Genomic DNA, 21,846 nt, shown 5'->3' with positions numbered 1-21,846 from the left:
TTCATAGAGATGCATTGAATCAATGCATCTCTATGAGGAAAATCCAGTGTCCCCATGCAGAGCGCGGAGACGTTGAACAGCAGAGCTGCTTATTGTGCAGCACTGCCACAGGAAGCACCTCCAGTGGCCCAGTAAAGGCAGTGTTTGCAAGAAAATGCCTGAAGGCAATGATTATACTCACTAGAACAATTACATTAAGTTGTAGTTGTTGTGGTGACTAAAGTGTCCCTTTAACGGTTGCAGGTGGGGATCTTTTAGTGCCCTAGACAGGAGAACCACATTTATTATCCTTGACATAATAGTGTCTATTTTAATTACGTATGTGGAAATTGTACACGTAGGAATAGTTTATGTGTGACTGCAATGTCCAGATGATACACGTACTTGGCAGAGATTTTATGTGTGACTGCCATTTCCAGATAAGGTGGCAAAATGAATCAAGGTGGTCACTCAAAAACTAGACTGAACTGGAGGGATCAGCCAAAATAGTCCAGCTTCCAGGAAAGAGAGCAATATCCTTGAACTCACCTTTGCTAACCTCTCTCCATCTTCAAGCTTCACCACCCGTTCATGAGCAGAATCGACCTATGGTAAGAAGATTTCAGGGAATGTGAAGTCAATACTGAGCTGCGTCTGACATCCAATAATTAATCACTGCCTACATTTTAGGTTAACTTTTTTTTTTTTTTTTTTTTAGCAATTTGTGGGAGAAGTATGATCAGATGTGGTCATGGATGAATGAGAACCATTGTCATGTTCTGCAGGTAGACTGGAAGAGTTATAATAATGCCAACAGGAGTTTGTTTGTTTGTCTCTCCTGGTGCAGTATACGGGAAGAGGGAGATGTGTGCCCGAGGAGGGTGATGTGTGCCAGAGGAGGGAGATTGTGCCTGAGGAGGGAGATGTGTGCCAGAGGAGGGAGATGTGTGCCAGAGGAGGGAGATGTGTGCCAGAGGAGGGAGATGTGTGCCAGAGGAGGGAGATTGTGCCAGAGGAGGGGGATATGTTCCAGAGGAGGGAGATTGTGCCAGAGGAGGGAGATTGTGCCAGAGGAGGGAGATGTGCACCAGAGAAGGGGGATGTGTGCCAGTGGAGGGAGATATGTGCCAGAGGAGGGAGATATGTGCCAGAGGAGGGAGATGTGTGCCAGAGGAGGGAGATGTGTGTCAGAGGAGGGAGATGTGTGCCAGAGAAGGGGGATGTGTGCCAGTGGAGGGAGATATGTGCCAGAGGAGGGAGATGTGTGCCAGAGGAGGGAGATGTGTGTCAGAGGAGGGAGGTGTATGCCAGAGGAGGCTCAGATCTATCTTGTTCTCCTGAATAGTAAGGAATATAATGTTCACAATATGTGTTCTGCAGCTGGAACAGGATGACTATACAAGAGCACAGAAGGAAAGAGTCTGTACCAGATAAATAGACACAGATCTCCACTCTCTCCAACTCAGCAAAGAATAGAAAACTACTGATCACCCCGTCATCAAATGTCCAACTTCCCAAATCCAGGCTACTCAACTAGTTCTTAACCATTTAAAACCATTTTTGCACGTTCTTAACCATTTAAAAACATTTTTGCACTTAGAGAAATCATTTTGCTCACAGTAGTGGCATACGGACTGGCAAAGCATCATGGGAGTTATAGTCCTTTAACAGCTGAAAAGGGGCTACCCACATCTATGTCTTATGGGTATAAGTTTTTTTAAATTACTATTTTTTTTAAAAAGACTTTTGTGCCAGGACTCCAGGAGACCATAAAATAGAAAATCTGCGTCTGCAGACCCAGCAAGCTGTAAACATAGATGATCTCTCTCCAAAGCAGCAATTCAGTGACTAGTCACGAGTGTCTCCACTTCGATGTAACGCGTGAACACATGTTTTATGCATAGCGAGCTTTCAAATAAATGATGAATATTTAACAGAAGCTAAAGTATTTTACAACGACTGCCTGGTAAATCTATTACGGCGTTAGGAAAAACACGGACAGAAGATTTCTCTGTTAACCCTTTTAGTACAGGATGGGAGATTTTACTTTAACATCTTAAATCACGCTCTACAACTTAATGGGATAAATACAATGGATCTGACTGTTCTTCCAAGCAGTGGGATATCCGCTAACTATGTGATTTTTAAGTTGATACGCCATGTTTCTTGTCGTCAAACAAAGTCTATTTTTTATTTCGAAACCACTATTGGAGTTTATTTATTAAACAGTGGACTGCGAAGAACTGAAAGGGAATTGTAAACTTTAAATTGAAATCGTTACAAGCTTCTGTGAAACTATTTTTTTGCTTAAAGGAGTAGTATCACTTCTCTGAGGGTAAATACTACTGAAGTATCGATACAGTACATTCAGATATGGGTAACATCATCACGCCACAATGGTCAAAATTCATTTATGTGCTAGTAAAGTATCCATGTGTGCACGCGAGTTTGGGCATTCCTTCCTAGCGGCTGTGCGCATGCATGTGCCCTCACAGTGCCATCAGCTGCTCACTGGGATATTACAAAATAATATTAGTTACGGTGGCAGTGGGCATGATGCATTTAGATTGTTATATATTCTCTCATTTTAGTTTTAATATGATTTCTGATGAAGATTCTTCAGAGGGTTGCAGCAATCATTGTTTCTTTCTGAACACAGGAGCGTGGAACCTCCGAGAATTGCTAACTTTAGACAGAAAAGGCCAAAGTGTAAAATTCTTCCTCTCTACTCGTTTTCCACCGTGTTATTTTGGCCGATATCATCTAATTCCCTTTTTATTTTTCCACAACTTTCAACTAATGAATAACTCACTCGAAAATGAAAAGTGCTTTTTTTTTTTATACTATGTTATAAAGCAGAGTTGTAAGATCCACAGAACCTGGGTAAGAAGTCAGACCATTCTAAAATGGTTTGAATACTTTCATGTGGTCCGCCAAGGGACCATAACCACTACATCGATTTGTAGTAGTTATGGTACTTAGGCTGCTACTTTACATTTAGTATTGCTGGGTAATGATAACATCAATCCCTATATTATTTACTTGGTATCAAAGTCAGAGCTCACCTTGTTTCCCAGGAGCATGATGACTACATCTTTCTGTGCATATTCATGGATTTCGGTTAGCCAGGCCTACGAATAAATCACAGTTATTATCACCAGCAGAAGGATATCAGACACACTATACAAATTCCAGAAACAAAGAGAGAAAATATTAGAACCCCATTGTATACATTCAGCAACACAACTGACACGTCATTCTCAGCCATCGTTGTAAGTAAGCATCGGCATAGCGGTCAGATCTGGGAAACACTGCCAGACTGCCTTATTTGGGCATAAACTCCCCAAAGACTAACTGAAACATAACCCCTACTATGAGCTATAGTGGTTATGGTGTTTAGATAACCCCTTTACTGTGCAGCATGCATATTATTATACATCACAACTATTAGAAAAATAAGATAATTTTAATATAAAATATTAACCAACAAATCATTTTTAGTAACAAGATTTGCAAAAGCATCACACCAGGATGAAATGATAGAATAAACACAGAACTATATAGAATTGGCTCCACTATTTTGGCCTAAAATTGGCACGTGTTTTTTTTTTTTATTTGGCAACGTTCACTGTTTAGTGGAATAGAACTCATTGGTCACAATGAAAGCTTGTTTTCCAGCCTGTCTGTAGTTTTACATTTTGCCACTAGGTGGCAGTGGGCATGCAGCAATCATTAGCCTTCCTCATGCCTGTGTGGGCACTGTCAAACACAGCTATATAACAATATAGTTAGTCTATAATAATATAGCTTCTTACAGAGGAGATGATTTTGTATTATATTTTTGTTTTTTTTGTTTACTACAATAACATATTGCAAACTGATTTATGAAGCCAAATTATGATGATATAACGTGCAGAAGGCATTCCGTGCTATATATTGCAAAGCAACCAAAGGGTTAAAATATCACAGCACGCAATAATTCAGTTTAAATGTATTAAACATGAAACATTTTTTTTTTTTGCCGATTTACACTTCATGCTTAAATGTCGATGATCCATAGAGGGCACCATGATACAAGGAGTATGACATTATCACATTATAATGGAAGTGATATTAAAATAAAACACTAGTAAAGACATGAACAGCCGTCCTTTAGTCTGTGAGTAATTACATCTGATTTTCTTAGAGTTGGGCCCCTCTAAATTATTTCACTTTTGGTCATTAAGATAAAAACATACACACACCCCCTCTCTCTGCATAATATATACAGTGCAACACACACACACGCGCGCAGACAGTCACACACACGTACAGGCAGACAGTTACACACACACACGTTAGTACTGGGGTCTACTCTCAAGGTAGCATGGAGACATGGGTGGCCTGGACTCCCAATGGTCCTAGTGGCTGTTGAATGGTTGCTGATATTAATTCAGCCCCAATCAGGAGAGGGTCAAACTAAAACAGCAGCAACTGTATATATCGGCTGCCATCCCCCTAGTGTATGTCCTGGTGCTGCCCTGTGATTAGGGGCATAGGACCTCGGGACCCATGAGAGCCTTGATGGAGCAGTCCAGAAAAATGGCTTACTGCATCAATACCATTGCAAATAACGAGAAAAACATGCTGCATTTTAATAAATCAGTTGCCACAGAGAGATGTGATTTTTATTCCCACTCCTGCCCTGTATGATTCTGCTGATGCAGATCCAATTGACTGTAATACAAGCTACCTGAATCTAGTGGGATTTGTCGTCTAATTCAAACCGTTTGCCCAGTCCACATAGCTGTTTCAATCTCTGTCTCTAAGTGGATGAAAGGTGACAGGCACGTCACAAAAATGTCTCATTGTACGAGAACAAGATCTCACCGTGAGGTGTCAGACACATACAGGCTCACGCTCGAACAAATATAGCCATATTCCAACTGGGAAATATCTCTTCCAAACAAAGATATTAAAAATCATGGTTAATTGCTCTGTTTTCACACCATCTCAATTGCTTCTTGTGTTATTTGTCCAAATAGGTTTTATATATCTTGCAGGAAGATATCTTCAGTTCAATAGAACCTTGCGGCACAAAAACACTCAACCCAACACACCGAGGAGTCTATTCAAAAAGGTCTGAGTCGGCCCGAGATACATCCTTAGATGGAATCTACAAAGGTTTTTCCTAGTTTTCTTTAAGCGTGTCTGCGGGAGAAAATAATCGAAGAAAACATCACAAATGTGAACCGCGGCCAGCTTGATGATAAATGTATTCAGACACCCACCAGTAACTGTACTTCAGAGAGATGTTCTTTATTTGAGCTCCATGGCCGAGTCCTCTTGGAAGTCAAAAGGCAGCTCTAAACAACTCAAGGACATTCAGAGAGGCGCTCCAAAATAAAATTTGCTGAGCAGCAAAAGATACGAGCAAATACGGATAACCTTAAAATCTTTTATCCAATAAAGTGTCCACATTTGTAAAACAACATGATCCAGTACTATACAGTCGATGTTATAGACAGATACAGTCATTTTAACGTTATACTTTTTTATGCATAAGGAAACAGTAACCCTAAACACAACAAGTTAAAAAAAATATTGCAAACTAAATATATAAATAGAAAAACTATATAAAGCAAATTAGGATTCCAAGCAGAACCTACCAGTCAATAAGCAGAATGCACACGGGAAGCTGGTGCCACAGCTCTAGATACGGGAAAGCAAGTGACAAAGGCCCTAAACACTCACCTAAGACGCGACGGATCACAGCCTGATCCACCGGAGCGTCCTTTCCCAGCGAGCACAGCATTCCTATGGACGCCGACCGGTGCAATACCGCGGTCCTTTGTAGCCCCACCTCTGGCAGCGCTGGGGTTCAAGCAGAGGTGCGTGCGTCACCACGCCATCGGTGCGCACATACGTTTTGGAACACAACCCCCCTCACTCTGTGATCTTCACACAAGATATTTACGACCCTCTGCTAGAATGGTGTCTATTTTCTATCAAACCTGTGTCGTATCTGCACTCATGTCACTTTAACCCCTATATCACAACTCAACTTTTAATTCTATATGTCTCCTTACTCAGAAATGCTTTAGACTTGAGAAAGGGAGGTTCTCCCGAAAGCTTGTCAATAAAAAAATGAGATTAGAATTTGATCTGTTTTTTACATTTACATCATTGGACTGGTATTCATGTCAGCAAGGAAAGAAAACGTGAATGTTATGCAGCATAAATACATATCTAACAATCAATGGCCATGATTTAATTTCTGAAAAAGCTTTGCAAATTATTCAATATTTTTGGATGAACTTCTCAAATGATTAATATTAAGATTTTAAAAAATATATATTAATACATTATTTATATATATATATATATATATATATATATGATATTTTTGATATTTTAATATTAAAAAATAAATAAAAATAAATTTTAAAATGTATCCATAAATATTAAATCAAGGAGTATTACGTTTGTTTTTGTTTTTTGTAAAGGAGACAGACTTAACCTGATTGCAGGCACTTAACTATTAAGTTTATATATCACAAAGGCACAAAGGCCACCCTGGGTAGGAGGGCAAAGCTTACACAACCGACACTTGAGTGCAGATATCGCTTGATCTACCTAAGATAGACATGTTATTACACCTTTTGTGATCATAACCCATGCTAATGTAACATGTTTTTGCTAACATCCTGTTCTGAGCGACATTATTTTAACATTATAAAATGTGCTGATAAGTTCCTTGTTCCAAATGTTAAGCTTGAAAAATATGCTCGGGGTATGCTTTTGGGGCTCCATGAGCTTGTTTGTTATCCACTCAAAGCACGATAAAAATAAAGAATTTTAAAAAAAAAAAAAGTTTATATATTTATTGAAATTATTGAAAAAGATACCACAAGGTAGTGATAGTTAACTTGGAAACTCCAGAGGTTTCTGAACTACATTTCACATGTTGCTCATAAACAGCCCCAAAACATGTTGGTGTCGAGGTGAGCCATCACTGCCATATCTAACTTGGTGAAAATATAGGACACACACACAAGGTTATTTACTAAATGTGAGAATTCTAAATAAATCTAAAATTCAAGGCAAAAACAGCCAAACGTAAACATTCTCTAAATCAGCTGTGCTTCCAGTCTGGCTACTTTGGCCTTACATTTGTAATCCGCTTTGAATTCACTTTGAATTCATGGTTATTTCTAATGGTTGAATTGCTGGAAATTTGTAGTGAATTTGAAATGTTAGGCCAAAAAAGCAGAATTGTCAACAGCGGAAAAAGGGCCTTTCAGAGGTGAAATCCAGACATCAGAATAGGATAGAGTGGTAGTCGTAGTCTCAAGGCAAACAGACAAAAGCAAGGGGTGATTGGGTAACTGAGCATAGTGCAAAAATAGAGTTAACAAATGCCTGTTCACATGTTAGTGAGTCACTTAGACCTCAACATATAAACCCCACTAAAGGAATGGTGCAAGTGATGGTCTAGCTTCGAGAGATGCTGCAATGTTGTATACGGTTATGTAAAATGAACACCAAGCAGTCATTTGCTATTTGTTTTATTAGATTTAGTATATATTTTATATTAGTTTGCTTCGTATTTATGCTATATAGAACATACACACATTTCTCTTTGCTAACATATATATTGTGCATATATAAATAGATTTTTTTTATGTGTGTACATAAATAAATGCCAAAATAAAATATTTTTGTGATTTAAAAAAAATAGCGATTTTGTGTCTGATTTAAACAAGTACTCAGAGCCATTTTTATTGTTCCTGATTTTACTGCACAGAGCAACTCTGAATGGACAACCAAATAAACCTTATTCTTGGTCTGTGGCAGCAATATATTAAAATATATGGCTGCAATGAAAACAGGCATGCTGCGTTAAGTCTAATTACAGTACAAACAAAAAAAATCTACATAAGTTTTATGGCTCTCTGTTTAGCTTCGGCTTTTCAGCCTCTTGTATTGAATAAAAACACTTTATTTTAGAGAGGAACAGGGCAGTATTGCAGCTTCGTTTGTCTTCTACTTATTAAATTTTTATGAGAATATGCCAATTTGACTCCAAAAATAAACCATTGGCAAATGGAAAGCTTTGGTAGCCATCAAGTGAAGTCAACGTTTCAACAAGGCAAACATTACACAACAAATGCCCTATTTGCCCACTACATTTATAAACTCTGTATTATTTCCTCACCTGTTTTTATTGTACTGGCTCTAGGCCCCCCACTTATTATTTGATGCCTCTAGACCCACCACTTGTTATTCTACTTTCTCCAGCTCCACTACGTGTTATTTAATGCGTCCAGACCCACCACTTGTTATTCCAGTGCCTCCAGACCAACCGCTTGTTATTCTACTTCCTCAAGCCCCACCACTTTTGATTCCAGTGCCTCCAAACCCATCAATTGTTATTGTAGTGCCTCCAGCCGAATTGATATTCATTGTAGTGCCTCCAGGTCCATCGCTTGTTCTTGTAGTACTTCCAGCCCAATCGATTTATATTGTAGTGCCTCCAGCCAAATTGATATTCATTGTAGTGCCTCCAGCCCAATCGATTTATATTGTAGTGCCTCCAGCCAAATTGATATTCATTGTAGTGCCTCCAGCTCCATTGCTTGTTATTGTAGTGCCTCCAGCCCAATCAATTTATATTGTAGTGCCTCCAGCCGAATTGATATTCATTGTAGTGCCTCCAGCTCCATCGCTTGTTATTGTAGTGCCTCCATCCCAATCAATTTATATTGTAGTGGCTCCAGCCCAATCAATTTATATTGTAGTGGCTCCAGCCCATCGCTTAATATTGTAGTGCCTCCAGCCCCATCGATTGTTATTGTAGTGCTTCCAGTCCCACTGTTTGTTATTCTAGTACTTCCAAGCTCACCCCTTGTTATTCTAGTTCATGCAGATCCACAAGTTTTTATTTTAGAACCGCCAGCACTATATTTTTGTTGTACTAGAACCAATCGATATTCAAGAACCTACACACATACCCCTCTCAAGCCCTGCTAGAGCAGGGGTGCCTAAAAGGTAGGTCTCCAGATGTTGTAGAACTACACATTCCTTGATGCTTTAGAATAACAAAGTACCATGGGAGTTGTAGTTTTAAAACACTTGGGGATCTACATTTTGGGCACCCTTTTTCAAGAGCCTCCAGCTCCACGTGTTGTATTCTAAAATCCACCAGCTCCAAAGATTATTCTACAACCTCCAGATCTACACATTATTTGTTGTTCTAGAACACCTAGAGCTATGATTATGTTACTCGAGAACCTCCAGACCCAGAGATAATGTGCTATTCTAGAACCCCAGGCTACAAACTATTTGTTATTCTAGAAGTTTAAGATTGCATTATTCCAGAACCTCTAGAGTCTAGAGTATTCGTTATTCTAGAAACCCCAGACCTACAGGTTTGTTTTGTTTTTTATCCTAGGCCGTCCATCTGCCTGTGGATATTGTTCTGACACATTTCGTTTCCATATGCCACAATTATTACCTACTACTCCACGCGCAGCTGTCATTCCTCTGCACTTTTAATAATCTGTTATGACATTTCACTTGGCTTATCCCACAGGACACAGACCCCCATCTCCCCCCACCTCTCAGATCTGCCAGCAGACTGACAGACCCTCTTATTAATGATTAATCACACTCAGCTGGCTCAATCTATTGATCTCTAAAGATTGCAAATGTCAGGTGCACAGGACCAGGGGGCATTTAGTAAAACATATCTGTCATACGAGTATTGTACAATGCCAGGAAAATGCTGTCTCTATATAAATACAAATAATTATGTAACTATTTTTTGTTACTTATTTGGGGTTGGTTCAGACAGATAAGATCTCCTTGTTTTTTCCAGCACTGTGTTGCTTTTTATAATATTTGCTTTTTGACAATCTACAGAACTGTCAGGGCCGTCTTTAGCGCGGGGCAAACGGGGCAGCTGCCCCGGGCCCAGTTGCTCCTGGGGGGCCCAGAGCAGCTGCCCCGTGGGCCCCGCGATTTGAGCAGGCCCGCCAACTAAGGAGGCCCCCCGGGTGGCCCATGCACTAAGGGCCACCCGGTAAGCATGTGTGAGCAGGGGCCCGGTCGGGCGCTGTGACGCTTAAACAGCGCGACCGGGCCCCTTCCTGTACCGGCTGGGAGGAAGTGAGTGCCGCGCGTCACTTCCTCCCACCGGAGATAATAGCCGCGCGGGAGGAGAAAGGCAGGAGGAGGGGTGTTCCAGAGGAGAACTCCCATCTGCCTCAGCCTGCCACTGGACCCCAGGGAAACCACCCTCCAGAAAAAGGTAAGAACCTGGAAGGTGGCTAAATGTGTATATCCTTAATGGAAGTGAATTAGGGATAACAACACACGAAAAGGACTTGGGAATTGTTATAGACAACATACTATGCAACAATGTGCAATGTCAATCAGCAGTGGCCAAGGCCAGTAAGGTATTGTCATGCATGAAAAAGGGCATTCATTCTCGGGACGAGAATATCACTTTGCCTCTCTATAAATCACTGGTAAGACCACATATTGAATATGCTGTGCAATTTTGGGCACCTGTTCTAAAGAAGGATATCATGGCACTAGAAAAAGTGCAGAGGCGGGCTACAAAATTAATAAAAGGAATGGAACATATCAGCTATGAAGAAAGGTTAACAAATTTAAACCTATTTAGTTTAGAAAAACGTCGCCTGAGAGGGGATATGATAACATTATACAAATATATTCGGGGCCAATACAAACCATTGTGTGGAAATCTATTCACAAACCGGACTTTACATAGGACACGAGGTCATGCGTTTAGACTAGAAGAAAGAAGATTTCGTCTAAGGCAAAGGAAAGGTTTTTTTACTGTAAGAACAATCAGGATGTGGAATTCTCTGCCTGAAGAAGTGGTTTTATCAGAGTCCATACAGATGTTCAAACAGCTACTAGATGCATACTTGCAAAGACAGAATATTCAAGGATATAATCTTTCAATGTAGGGTAATAACTGCTTGATTCAAGGATAAATCTGACTGCCATTCTGGGGTCAAGAAGGATTTTTTTGTCCTAGCTTGTTGCAAAATTGTGCTTCAAACTGGGTTTTTTTTTTTTTTTTTGCCTTTTGGATCAACAGCAAAAAACAGGTGTGAGGAAGGCTGAACTTGATGGACGCAAGTCTCTTTTCAGCTATCTAACTATGTAACTATGTAACTATGTAACTATGTATGTCTGTGTATGTCAGTATGTTTGTGTGTGTGTGTCAGTATGTCTGTGTGTGTCAGTCAGTGTCTGTGTGTGTATGTCAGTATGTCTGTGTGTGTGTCAGTATGTCTGTGTGTGTGTGTGTCAGTATGTCTGTGTGTGTGTGTGTGTGTCAGTATGTCTGTGTGTGTGTATGTCAGTATGTCTGTGTGTGTGTGTGTGTCAGTATGTCTGTGTGTGTATGTCAGTGTCTGTGTGTGTGTATGTCAGTATGTCTGTGTGTGTGTTTGTCAGTATGTCTGTGTGTGTGTGTCAGTATGTCTCTGTGTGTGTGTCATTATGTCTGTGTGTGTGTATGTCAGTGTCAGTGTGTGTGTGTGTCAGTGTGTGTGTGTATGTCAGTATGTCTGTGTGTGTGTGTGTGTCAGTATGTTTGTGTGTGTGTGTGTGTGTGTATGTCAGTATGTCTGTGTGTGTGTGTGTGTCAGTATGTCTGTGTGCGTGTGTGTGTGTGTGTCAGTATGTTTGTGTGTGTGTGTGTGTATGTCAGTATGTCTGTGTGTATGTAAAAGGATAGTACTGGTATACCTAATGTAATACCCAGGGGAGAGGGAGTATGACTAACGATAGGTCACTCAAAAACTGGAAAAATAGGGATTCACTAAAACCTATATGAAAAATAAAACACTCTGCTATAGTTGTGCAGAAACCAGGAGCTAACCTATAATGCTGGCTGAGTGTAGTGAACGGTGAGGGATTGTAGAATAAAAGGTGGACTGTGCCTTTAAGGTGTAAAAAATATGTACTGTGCCTTTAAATCTCACATAATGTGTGTGGTAAGTCTGCTGGTTAGAGAGACAAAATGAGACAAAACAAAAAATGGATAATCTAATAAATCACAAAAAGAAAAAAGGATGGGAAAAAAATGAGGAAGAGGGATGAAGAGAAGAAAAAAGTGAAATGGAATGGAATACGGAAAATGAAAAAAGGAGAAAAGTAGAGTCTGGAAAGGAAATATAAATAAAAAATGATAATAGTAAAGTGGATGGGTAGTGGAAAACGCAGCCGATGATATGTGCAGTGCAGATAACTCTATCCCTAATGGGGTATAGGGTAGATGGTATCTGCTCCAAATATTATACTTTGTATGTGTCAAAGATCTGGTTCAAATAATAATAGCAATACAGTATATGGAACTGGATGCTAAGGTGATAAAAAAGGGTCACTCGATATAGAAAGCAATGGTACAAACTGGATGTAAATAACAAAGCCAGTTTATTGGTACAATTATAAAAATATAAAAATATATAATACAGGAACTGTTCATACAGAGGTTACCAGTCTAATGAGTGTCAGAAAAGTGCAGGAACCCTTGGATTTGGCTGGGATTGGTGTGGATTGACTCGGGCCGATGAGCTTCAGAAATCCTGCTGTCGGTAAGGACGGCGGGCTTTTCGGTGTGCGTCCCGATAAGGATCTCTCTCCAGGGGACGTGCTCTGTAAACGGCTCCACTCGGCAAATACACAAAAGGTCCTGTGCGAGTACTGTTCTCTGCTGGTAGGCGCTCTGCAAGTTGGAACTCGGTCCTGATGAATTGCTGTGCTTGTCTAACGCGTTTCGTAGGAGGTTGCCCTACTTCTTCAGAGACGGGATATCGACCATTGCTATCTAGTTGTTTAAATATACATTTTGTAATTGCTAATAAAAAACTTATAATCATGTACTGTTTTTTCATTATTGCGAGGATTTGTAAGATTCATCGCTCTATATGCAATACATAAACCTCACATAAATTTCATGTATGATATATATTAAAAATATAGATTATGACACAATTAAATGGGAATCCGGACTAAATTGGTAATTCAGACCGCATCATTGGTGGTACTTAATAGTCATACAGATATACAGAATGATGTTATTAATGACTCAATCTTGTTACAATGCGTAATTGCTCAGTGTACAAAAAATGTTACAGAAGGATTACAGTAGTGAGGTAGATTAAAATAAAATGAAATAAAACGAAAAGATTAATGGAAATATAATGGATGGAATGAATCTGAGGGTATATAAATATATGGCTACCTTATAATACAATTATATCGATAAAATATGACAGTAAATGTGACACAAAGTTGAAAAATGGCAATATCAGTTAGGCATAATGGAATAATGGGGCTGCCTAGTGTCGAATATTAGAAGGTTATGCAAAACAGAGACACAAACATTTGTCGTCCTATGTATACAATAAACTAGGAGAAGGAGTAAATTGCTATACAATAATATTAAGCAGATGGAGTATGGAGTATAATATGCATGTTCTTCTTATCTAAAAGGGAAACACATTGGTTAGTAATCAATAAATATATATAAAAATATAAATATAAGGTCCAAGACTGGAGGTGGACTCATAAAAAGGTACATTAAGTAAGAAATACATTAAGTAAAAAATAATAATAATAATAGTAGTAAATTGGGTCCATTTCAGGGGCAATGATTAAGGTGCCATTAGTGAAGAAAGTGATACGTGCATAGTGTGGTGCATATTGAAAAAGGAATGACCAAGTGTATGGTATCAGATTGGGGGAATCAAATTATAGGAAAGCATGTAGCTCAAAATCAATGTTCAGTCCTTTAGGGGCTAGGGTGTCTAACTCAAAGATCCATTTTGCTTCAGTCTGATCTAATAGTTTATCAATACTGCCACCTCTCCAATGGACATTGACTTTTTCTATAGGTAGAAACTCTAGACCTGTGGGGTCTCCCCCATGTTTCTCTTTAAAATGCTTTGAAAGGTTGTGTGTTAGAAGTCCTTTTTTAATGTTTCTGATATGTTCAGCAGTGCGTACTTTCAGAGGTCTTTTCGTCCGTCCCACATATTGCTTTGGGCACGGGCAGGTGATGAGGTATATGACTCCTGAGGTGTTACAGTCCATTCTGCTTTTCAAGTCATATTCCTCTTGGCTGATCAGTGAAGTGAATCCAGTAGTAGTTTCTCTCATAGTGAGAGAAACTACTACTGGATTCACTTCACTGATCAGCCAAGAGGAATATGACTTGAAAAGCAGAATGGACTGTAACACCTCAGGAGTCATATACCTCATCACCTGCCCGTGCCCAAAGCAATATGTGGGACGGACGAAAAGACCTCTGAAAGTACGCACTGCTGAACATATCAGAAACATTAAAAAAGGACTTCTAACACACAACCTTTCAAAGCATTTTAAAGAGAAACATGGGGGAGACCCCACAGGTCTAGAGTTTCTACCTATAGAAAAAGTCAATGTCCATTGGAGAGGTGGCAGTATTGATAAACTATTAGATCAGACTGAAGCAAAATGGATCTTTGAGTTAGACACCCTAGCCCCTAAAGGACTGAACATTGATTTTGAGCTACATGCTTTCCTATAATTTGATTCCCCCAATCTGATACCATACACTTGGTCATTCCTTTTTCAATATGCACCACACTATGCACGTATCACTTTCTTCACTAATGGCACCTTAATCATTGCCCCTGAAATGGACCCAATTTACTACTATTATTATTATTATTTTTTACTTAATGTATTTCTTACTTAATGTACCTTTTTATGAGTCCACCTCCAGTCTTGGACCTTATATTTATATTTTTATATATATTTATTGATTACTAACCAATGTGTTTCCCTTTTAGATAAGAAGAATATGCATATTATACTCCATACTCCATCTGCTTAATATTATTGTATAGCAATTTACTCCTTCTCCTAGTTTATTGTATACATAGGACGACAAATGTTTGTGTCTCTGTTTTGCATAACCTTCTAATATTCGACACTAGGCAGCCCCATTATTCCATTATGCCTAACTGATATTGCCATTTTTCAACTTTGTGTCACATTTACTGTCATATTTTATCGATATAATTGTATTATAAGGTAGCCATATATTTATATACCCTCAGATTCATTCCATCCATTATATTTCCATTAATCTTTTCGTTTTATTTCATTTTATTTTAATCTACCTCACTACTGTAATCCTTCTGTAACATTTTTTGTACACTGAGCAATTACGCATTGTAACAAGATTGAGTCATTAATAACATCATTCTGTATATCTGTATGACTATTAAGTACCACCAATGATGCGGTCTGAATTACCAATTTAGTCCGGATTCCCATTTAATTGTGTCATAATCTATATTTTTAATATATATCATACATGAAATTTATGTGAGGTTTATGTATTGCATATAGAGCGATGAATCTTACAAATCCTCGCAATAATGAAAAAACAGTACATGATTATAAGTTTTTTATTAGCAATTACAAAATGTATATTTAAACAACTAGATAGCAATGGTCGATATCCCGTCTCTGAAGAAGTAGGGCAACCTCCTACGAAACGCGTTAGACAAGCACAGCAATTCATCAGGACCGAGTTCCAACTTGCAGAGCGCCTACCAGCAGAGAACAGTACTCGCACAGGACCTTTTGTGTATTTGCCGAGTGGAGCCGTTTACAGAGCACGTCCCCTGGAGAGAGATCCTTATCGGGACGCACACCGAAAAGCCCGCCGTCCTTACCGACAGCAGGATTTCTGAAGCTCATCGGCCCGAGTCAATCCACACCAATCCCAGCCAAATCCAAGGGTTCCTGCACTTTTCTGACACTCATTAGACTGGTAACCTCTGTATGAACAGTTCCTGTATTATATATTTTTATATTTTTATAATTTTACCAATAAACTGGCTTTGTTATTTACATCCAGTTTGTACCATTGCTTTCTATATCGAGTGACCCTTTTTTATCACCTTAGCATCCAGTTCCATATACTGTATTGCTATTATTATTTGAACCAGATCTTTGACACATACAAAGTATAATATTTGGAGCAGATACCATCTACCCTATACCCCATTAGGGATAGAGTTATCTGCACTGCACATATCATCGGCTGCGTTTTCCACTACCCATCCACTTTACTATTATCATTTTTTATTTATATTTCCTTTCCAGACTCTACTTTTCTCCTTTTTTCATTTTCCGTATTCCATTCCATTTCACTTTTTTCTTCTCTTCATCCCTCTTCCTCATTTTTTTCCCATCCTTTTTTCTTTTTGTGATTTATTAGATTATCCATTTTTTGTTTTGTCTCATTTTGTCTCTCTAACCAGCAGACTTACCACACACATTATGTGAGATTTAAAGGCACAGTACATATTTTTTACACCTTAAAGGCACAGTCCACCTTTTATTCTACAATCCCTCACCGTTCACTACACTCAGCCAGCATTATAGGTTAGCTCCTGGTTTCTGCACAACTATAGCAGAGTGTTTTATGTCTGTGTGTATGTCCGTGTGTGTGTGTGTGTGTGTGTGTCAGCATGCCTGTCGGTGTGTATGTTGGTATGCCTGTGTGTGTCAGTATGTCTGTGTGTGTCAGTATCCCCTGTGTGTCAGAATGTCTGTGTGTGTCAATACATCTGTCAGTGTATGTGTGTGTGTGTTTCAGTATATCTGTCAGTGTATGTGTCTGTGTGTGTTTGTATGTATGTATGTGTGTGTGTGTCAGTATGTCTGAATGTATATAAGTATATATTTGTGTGTCAGTGTATGTGTGTCAGTATGTATCTGCGAATGTTTTAATATATCTGTCTGTGTGTGTATGTATCAGAAGGTCTGTCAGTGTGATTGGGGGTTGGGCGTAATTGGGGGGGGAAGGGGCAGGGCCTAGGGGGCCCAAGAAAATGCTTTGCCCAGGGTCCTATTCATATTATTGACGGCCCTGAGAACTGTACTATATGTTGGAGCGTTACAAAATATCATAATTATGATATGTCAGTGCCAGCTGATTAACGAAACAGCCAATTAGTCAGTGGGTAGCAAGGGAGGGGGGCAAGGTCCCTGCTCCCACCTTCTTAGGAAGACCTGGCGGCGATCCTGCTCTGCTTTCCAGGTCTCCTCTGTGCGGTGCGGTGAGTGAGGGGAAGAGGAGGATGGGAGTGAGGTCACCTCCTGTGCTCTCCTGTCCTGCGGAGTGTAAAGGAAGAGCAGCCTGGCAGACACACCAGGTAGGCTTTACCCTGCACAGCCCCCTCCTCACTGCACCCTCACAGATCCCCCTCCCTCCCTGACAGCTCCCCTATATGCACAGATCCCCTCTCCGCCCTCCCTCCACTGCCCAGATTCACTCTCTCCCTGCACAGCCACTCCTCTCTCTACTCTGACAGTCCATCTTCCTCCCTGTACAGATCCCGTCTCCCCTGTACAGATCCCCTCCCTCCCCTGTACATATCCCGTCTCCCGTGTACAGATCCTCTCCCTCCCCTGTACAGATCCCGTCTCCCCTGTACAGATCCCCTCCCTCCCCTGTACAGATCCCCTCCCTCCCCTGTACAGATCGCGTCTCCCTTGTACAGATCCCGTCCCTCCCCTGTACAGATCCCGTCCCTCCCCTGTACAGATCCCGTCCCTCCCCTGTACAGATCCCATCTCCCCTGTACAGATCCCCTCCCTCCCCTGTACAGATCCCCTCCCTCCCCTGTACAGATCCCCTCCCTCCCCTGTACAGATCCCCTCCTTCCCCTGTACAGATCCTCTCCCTCCCCTGTACAGATCCCGTCTCCCCTGTACAGATCCCCTCCCTCCCCTGTACAGATCCCGTCCCTCCCCTGTACAGATCCCATCTCCCCTGTACAGATCCCCTCCCTCCCCTGTACAGATCCCCTCCCCTGTACAGATCCCCTCCCCTGTACAGATCCCCCCCCTCCACTGTACAGATCCCCTCCCTCGCCTGTACAGATCCCGTCTCCCCTGTACAGGTTGCCTCCCTTCCCTGTACAGATCCCCTCCCTCCCTGGTACAGATCCCCTCCATCCCCTGTACAGATCCCGTCCCTCCCCTGTATAGATCCCGTCACCCCTGTATAGATCCCCTCCCTCCCCTGTATAGATCCCCTCCCTCCCCTGTACAGATCCCTTCTCCCCCGTACAGATCCCCTCCCTCCCCTGTACAGATCCCGTCCCTCCCCTGTATAGATCCCGTCTCCCCTGTACAGATCCCCTCCCTCCCCTGTATAGATCCCCTCCCCTGTACAGATCCCTTCTCCCCCGTACAGATCCCCTCCCTCCCCTGTATAGATCCCGTCTCCCCTGTATAGATCCCCTCCCTCCCCTGTACAGATCCCCTCCCTCCCCTGTACAGATCCCCTCCCTCCCCTGTACAGATCCCCTCCCTCCCCTGTACAGATCCCCTCCCTCGCCTGTACAGATCCCGTCTCCCCTGTACAGATTGCCTCCCTTCCCTGTACAGATCCCCTCCCTCCCTGGTACAGATCCCCTCCATCCCCTGTACAGATCCCGTCCCTCCCCTGTATAGATCCCGTCTCCCCTGTATAGATCCCCTCCCTCCCCTGTATAGATCCCCTCCCCTGTACAGATCCCTTCTCCCCCGTACAGATCCCCTCCCTCCCCTGTACAGATCCCGTCCCTCCCCTGTATAGATCCCGTCTCCCCTGTATAGATCCCCTCCCTCCCCTGTACAGATCCCTTCTCCCCCGTACAGATCCCCTCCCTCCCCTGTATAGATCCCGTCTCCCCTGTATAGATCCCCTCCCTCCCCTGTACAGATCCCCTCCCTCCCCTGTACAGATCCCCTCCCTCCCCTGTACAGATCCCCTCCCTCCCCTGTACAGATCCCCTCCCTCGCCTGTACAGATCCCTTCCCTCCCCTGTACAGATCCCGTCCCTCCCCTGTACAGATCCCCTCCCTCCCCTGTATAGATCCCGTCTCCCCTGTATAGATCCCCTCCCTCCCCTGTATAGATCCCCTCCCTCCCCTGTACAGATCCCTTCTCCCCCGTACAGATCCCCTCCCTCCCCTGTATAGATCCCGTCTCCCCTGTATAGATCCCCTCCCTCCCCTGTACAGATCCCCTCCCTCCCCTGTACAGATCCCTTCTCCCCCATACAGATCCCTTCCCTCCCCTGTATAGATCCCGTCTCCCCTGTATAGATCCCCTCCCTCCCCTGTACAGATCCCCTCCCTCCCCTGTACAGATCCCGTCTCCCCCGTACAGATCCCCTCCCTCCCCTGTACAGATCCCGTCTCCCCTGTACAGATCCCCTCCCTCCCCTGTACAGATCCCGTCTCCCCTGTACAGATCCCCTCCCTCGCCGGTACAGATCCCGTCTCCCCTGTACAGATCCCCTCCCTCCCCGGTACAGATCCCGTCTCTCCTGTACATATCCCCTCCCAAGTACACAACCCCTCCCTCCCCGGTACAGATCCCCTCCCTCCCCGGTACAGATCCAGTCTCCCCCTGCCTCCCCAGCACACTGACAGTCCCCCTCCCTTCCCTGCACAGATCCCTTCTCCCCTGCACCATCCCCCTCCCTCCACAGATCCCACTCCGTCCCTGCACCCTCCCAAAAAATAAAAGTATATATTTTTAAAATGGGTAAAAAATTAAATTCAATAAGCTGCGTTTCACTCCTGTTTCTTTTGACACCAATAAAAAGTTAAATATACTGAAGCGCTTTAGTAACAATAATCAAAGGAACACTCTGCCCAAATGGGCAAAGCCCCCACCACCCCCTATAAAATCACTGTTTAGCCAAAAACCCCAATTAATTACATGAATGAATTTTTCTTGCATGTATTGATTGGGCGCAGCACTGACCCAGGAAGCACCTTTAGTGGCCTTTTGAGTGACTGCCACTAGAGGTGTCCCTAGGCTGTATTGTAAACACTGCCTTTTCTATGAAAAGACAATATTTACAGTAAAATACATGCAGGGACTGACTATACTTATGAGAACAACTACATTAAGCTGTAGTTGTTCTGGTGATTTAAAGTTTCCCTTTAAAGTTAAAATATTTACAGTGAAGATGCAGTACTTACCTAATCTGTCATGGCATCGACCGATATCCTTAGCTAGTTAGGCAATGTTTAATCATATCCAACCACTACTATATACGCTAGAACCACTGTATGTTTACTGTCTCAAGCTTGAAACCCCCATCGTGACCCACCGTAAAAGTCATACAAAGCTAGCCTGTATATAGCATGTTTAAAATCTTTAAAGTGTTCCCAGTCTGTTATTTTTCTCATAAAAAATGTGCTGTTTATTTCTGCCATGACAATAAACTACAATGTATGCCATTGAAATGCCTGTAACTGCTGTTGTGGCACTGCAGGTACCTCTGTTATGTAATCAAATGCACAAGAAAAATAAAGAATTAAAAAAAATGTAAAATAGCCTTGGAAAAAAGGCATTAGTGAATAATCCTGACTGAGTGAGGTATGTATTTCCTGCACTTTTTGTGCATCCTCCAAATCATGGAGCCAGCAGCAGAGAACTGTATTTTTGGGGGGCATATAGGTCATCTGAGAATTCTGCAGCCACGGGCACCTCAAATGTAAATCTGGCTCTGCTGTGAACTACATTTCCTTAGATGCTCAGCCTTAGCCAACCTTAATATTACTATATCCACTGTATTATTATTTTAAAATGATGCCTCAAAACCAAAATTAGAGACACCCTCTTTTTAAAATGATATATATATATATAAAACAAGACCGGAGAGAACTGTTTCAAGGAATTTTGAAAGGCAAGATTCCATGTAACAGTGTGCCCCTTAAAGAGAAAGAACATATTGAAATCCCCCCAGATCCCAGTCATTATTTAGTGAGCTCCAAGATAATTATTCTTGATAGCTCTGGTGGGGGACTTTAGGCTGAGCAATGTTTTGTAGAGAAGGCTACTAGGTGGTGGTACTTATCCCCTATATTTAATAAATATGTATTTGTGAGGTGTGAAAAATTAAATTAAATGAAGAAATGTACTCCTTTTTACCCTGCAATCTGGACCTCCACCTCTCTGCCAATCAGTGTTACCGGTCTCAGTCCTTTTCTCTGTATCCCCTCTCTATGCTAACTGACAGATGAAAAGGATAAATGAAACAATGTTTCTATTCCCCTCCTTATTTGCATTGTGTGCCTTGTCTATGCCTGGACTGAACTGGATTGTGATGTATTTTGCGAAGTCTTTTGTATTAGTCAAAAAGAAAACAAAAACATCACTATTATTATTATTATTATTATTATTATTATGGTGTAAATTCCAGAAAAGCAGCAATTCCCCCTTAAACATCCCTCTCCGTGTACCCACTACTGACATTCTACTGTTTCCTTCAAGCTTTGTTTGTCCAGTTGAAACCTGTGTCATCACAGTTCCAGCTTGTTTTTCTAATCCCAAGCTGGTTTGTCATAGACTTTATTTGCCGTCCATTTAGAGACAGTTGCGGCCTGGTTAGGCAGTAGCCTCAGTTCATTAGTTTCCCAGTTCTAGTCTGTCTTATAAGAAACCTTGGCTCTATACTCTGTCACCTTGTGGTTACACCCCTCTTCTACTAGTTTATGCCTGAAGCTTTAGCCCCACATTTACCAGACTGTGCCTATCTGTGTGTGCCAATATTGCCGTTTTTTTTTTTATCGCCAATGACAACCACACATAACCCCATAGACTTTGTTCCTGCAGAACACGACCAGCCAGCTCATGAGCATCGATACACACCTTCTACTTCGACCTCCGTGAGATCAATCTAACCTTCGCATAACTCCCTGACTGGCAACATCCTGACCTCTTTCGTGTCTTTTGCCAATTGTACATCATCTTGGCTATCATGGTGTTGAGAG

The 21,846-nt window shown here is 41.7% G+C and overlaps 1 protein-coding gene across 1 annotated transcript in view; it reads right to left on the bottom strand.

Moving 5' to 3' along the window:
- The window catches only part of RAB26 (RAB26, member RAS oncogene family), a 257,039-nt gene that overhangs the window by 2,802 nt on the left and 232,391 nt on the right, over nucleotides 1–21,846 (bottom strand). The window contains exons 6-7 of the mRNA XM_063430498.1: nucleotides 3,045–3,110; nucleotides 529–585 (exon numbers count right to left, since the gene is read on the bottom strand). Coding sequence (XP_063286568.1) covers nucleotides 529–585; nucleotides 3,045–3,110 — 123 coding nt within the window. The remainder of the gene's footprint in view (nucleotides 1–528; nucleotides 586–3,044; nucleotides 3,111–21,846) is intronic.

The sequence above is a fragment of the Pelobates fuscus genome, chromosome 8, assembly GCF_036172605.1.
Source record: "Pelobates fuscus isolate aPelFus1 chromosome 8, aPelFus1.pri, whole genome shotgun sequence".
NCBI classification, from domain to species: domain Eukaryota; kingdom Metazoa; phylum Chordata; class Amphibia; order Anura; family Pelobatidae; genus Pelobates; species Pelobates fuscus.
The sequence above is the reverse complement of the archived record's forward strand: the minus strand, read 5'-3'. Positions and strand labels throughout refer to the sequence as shown.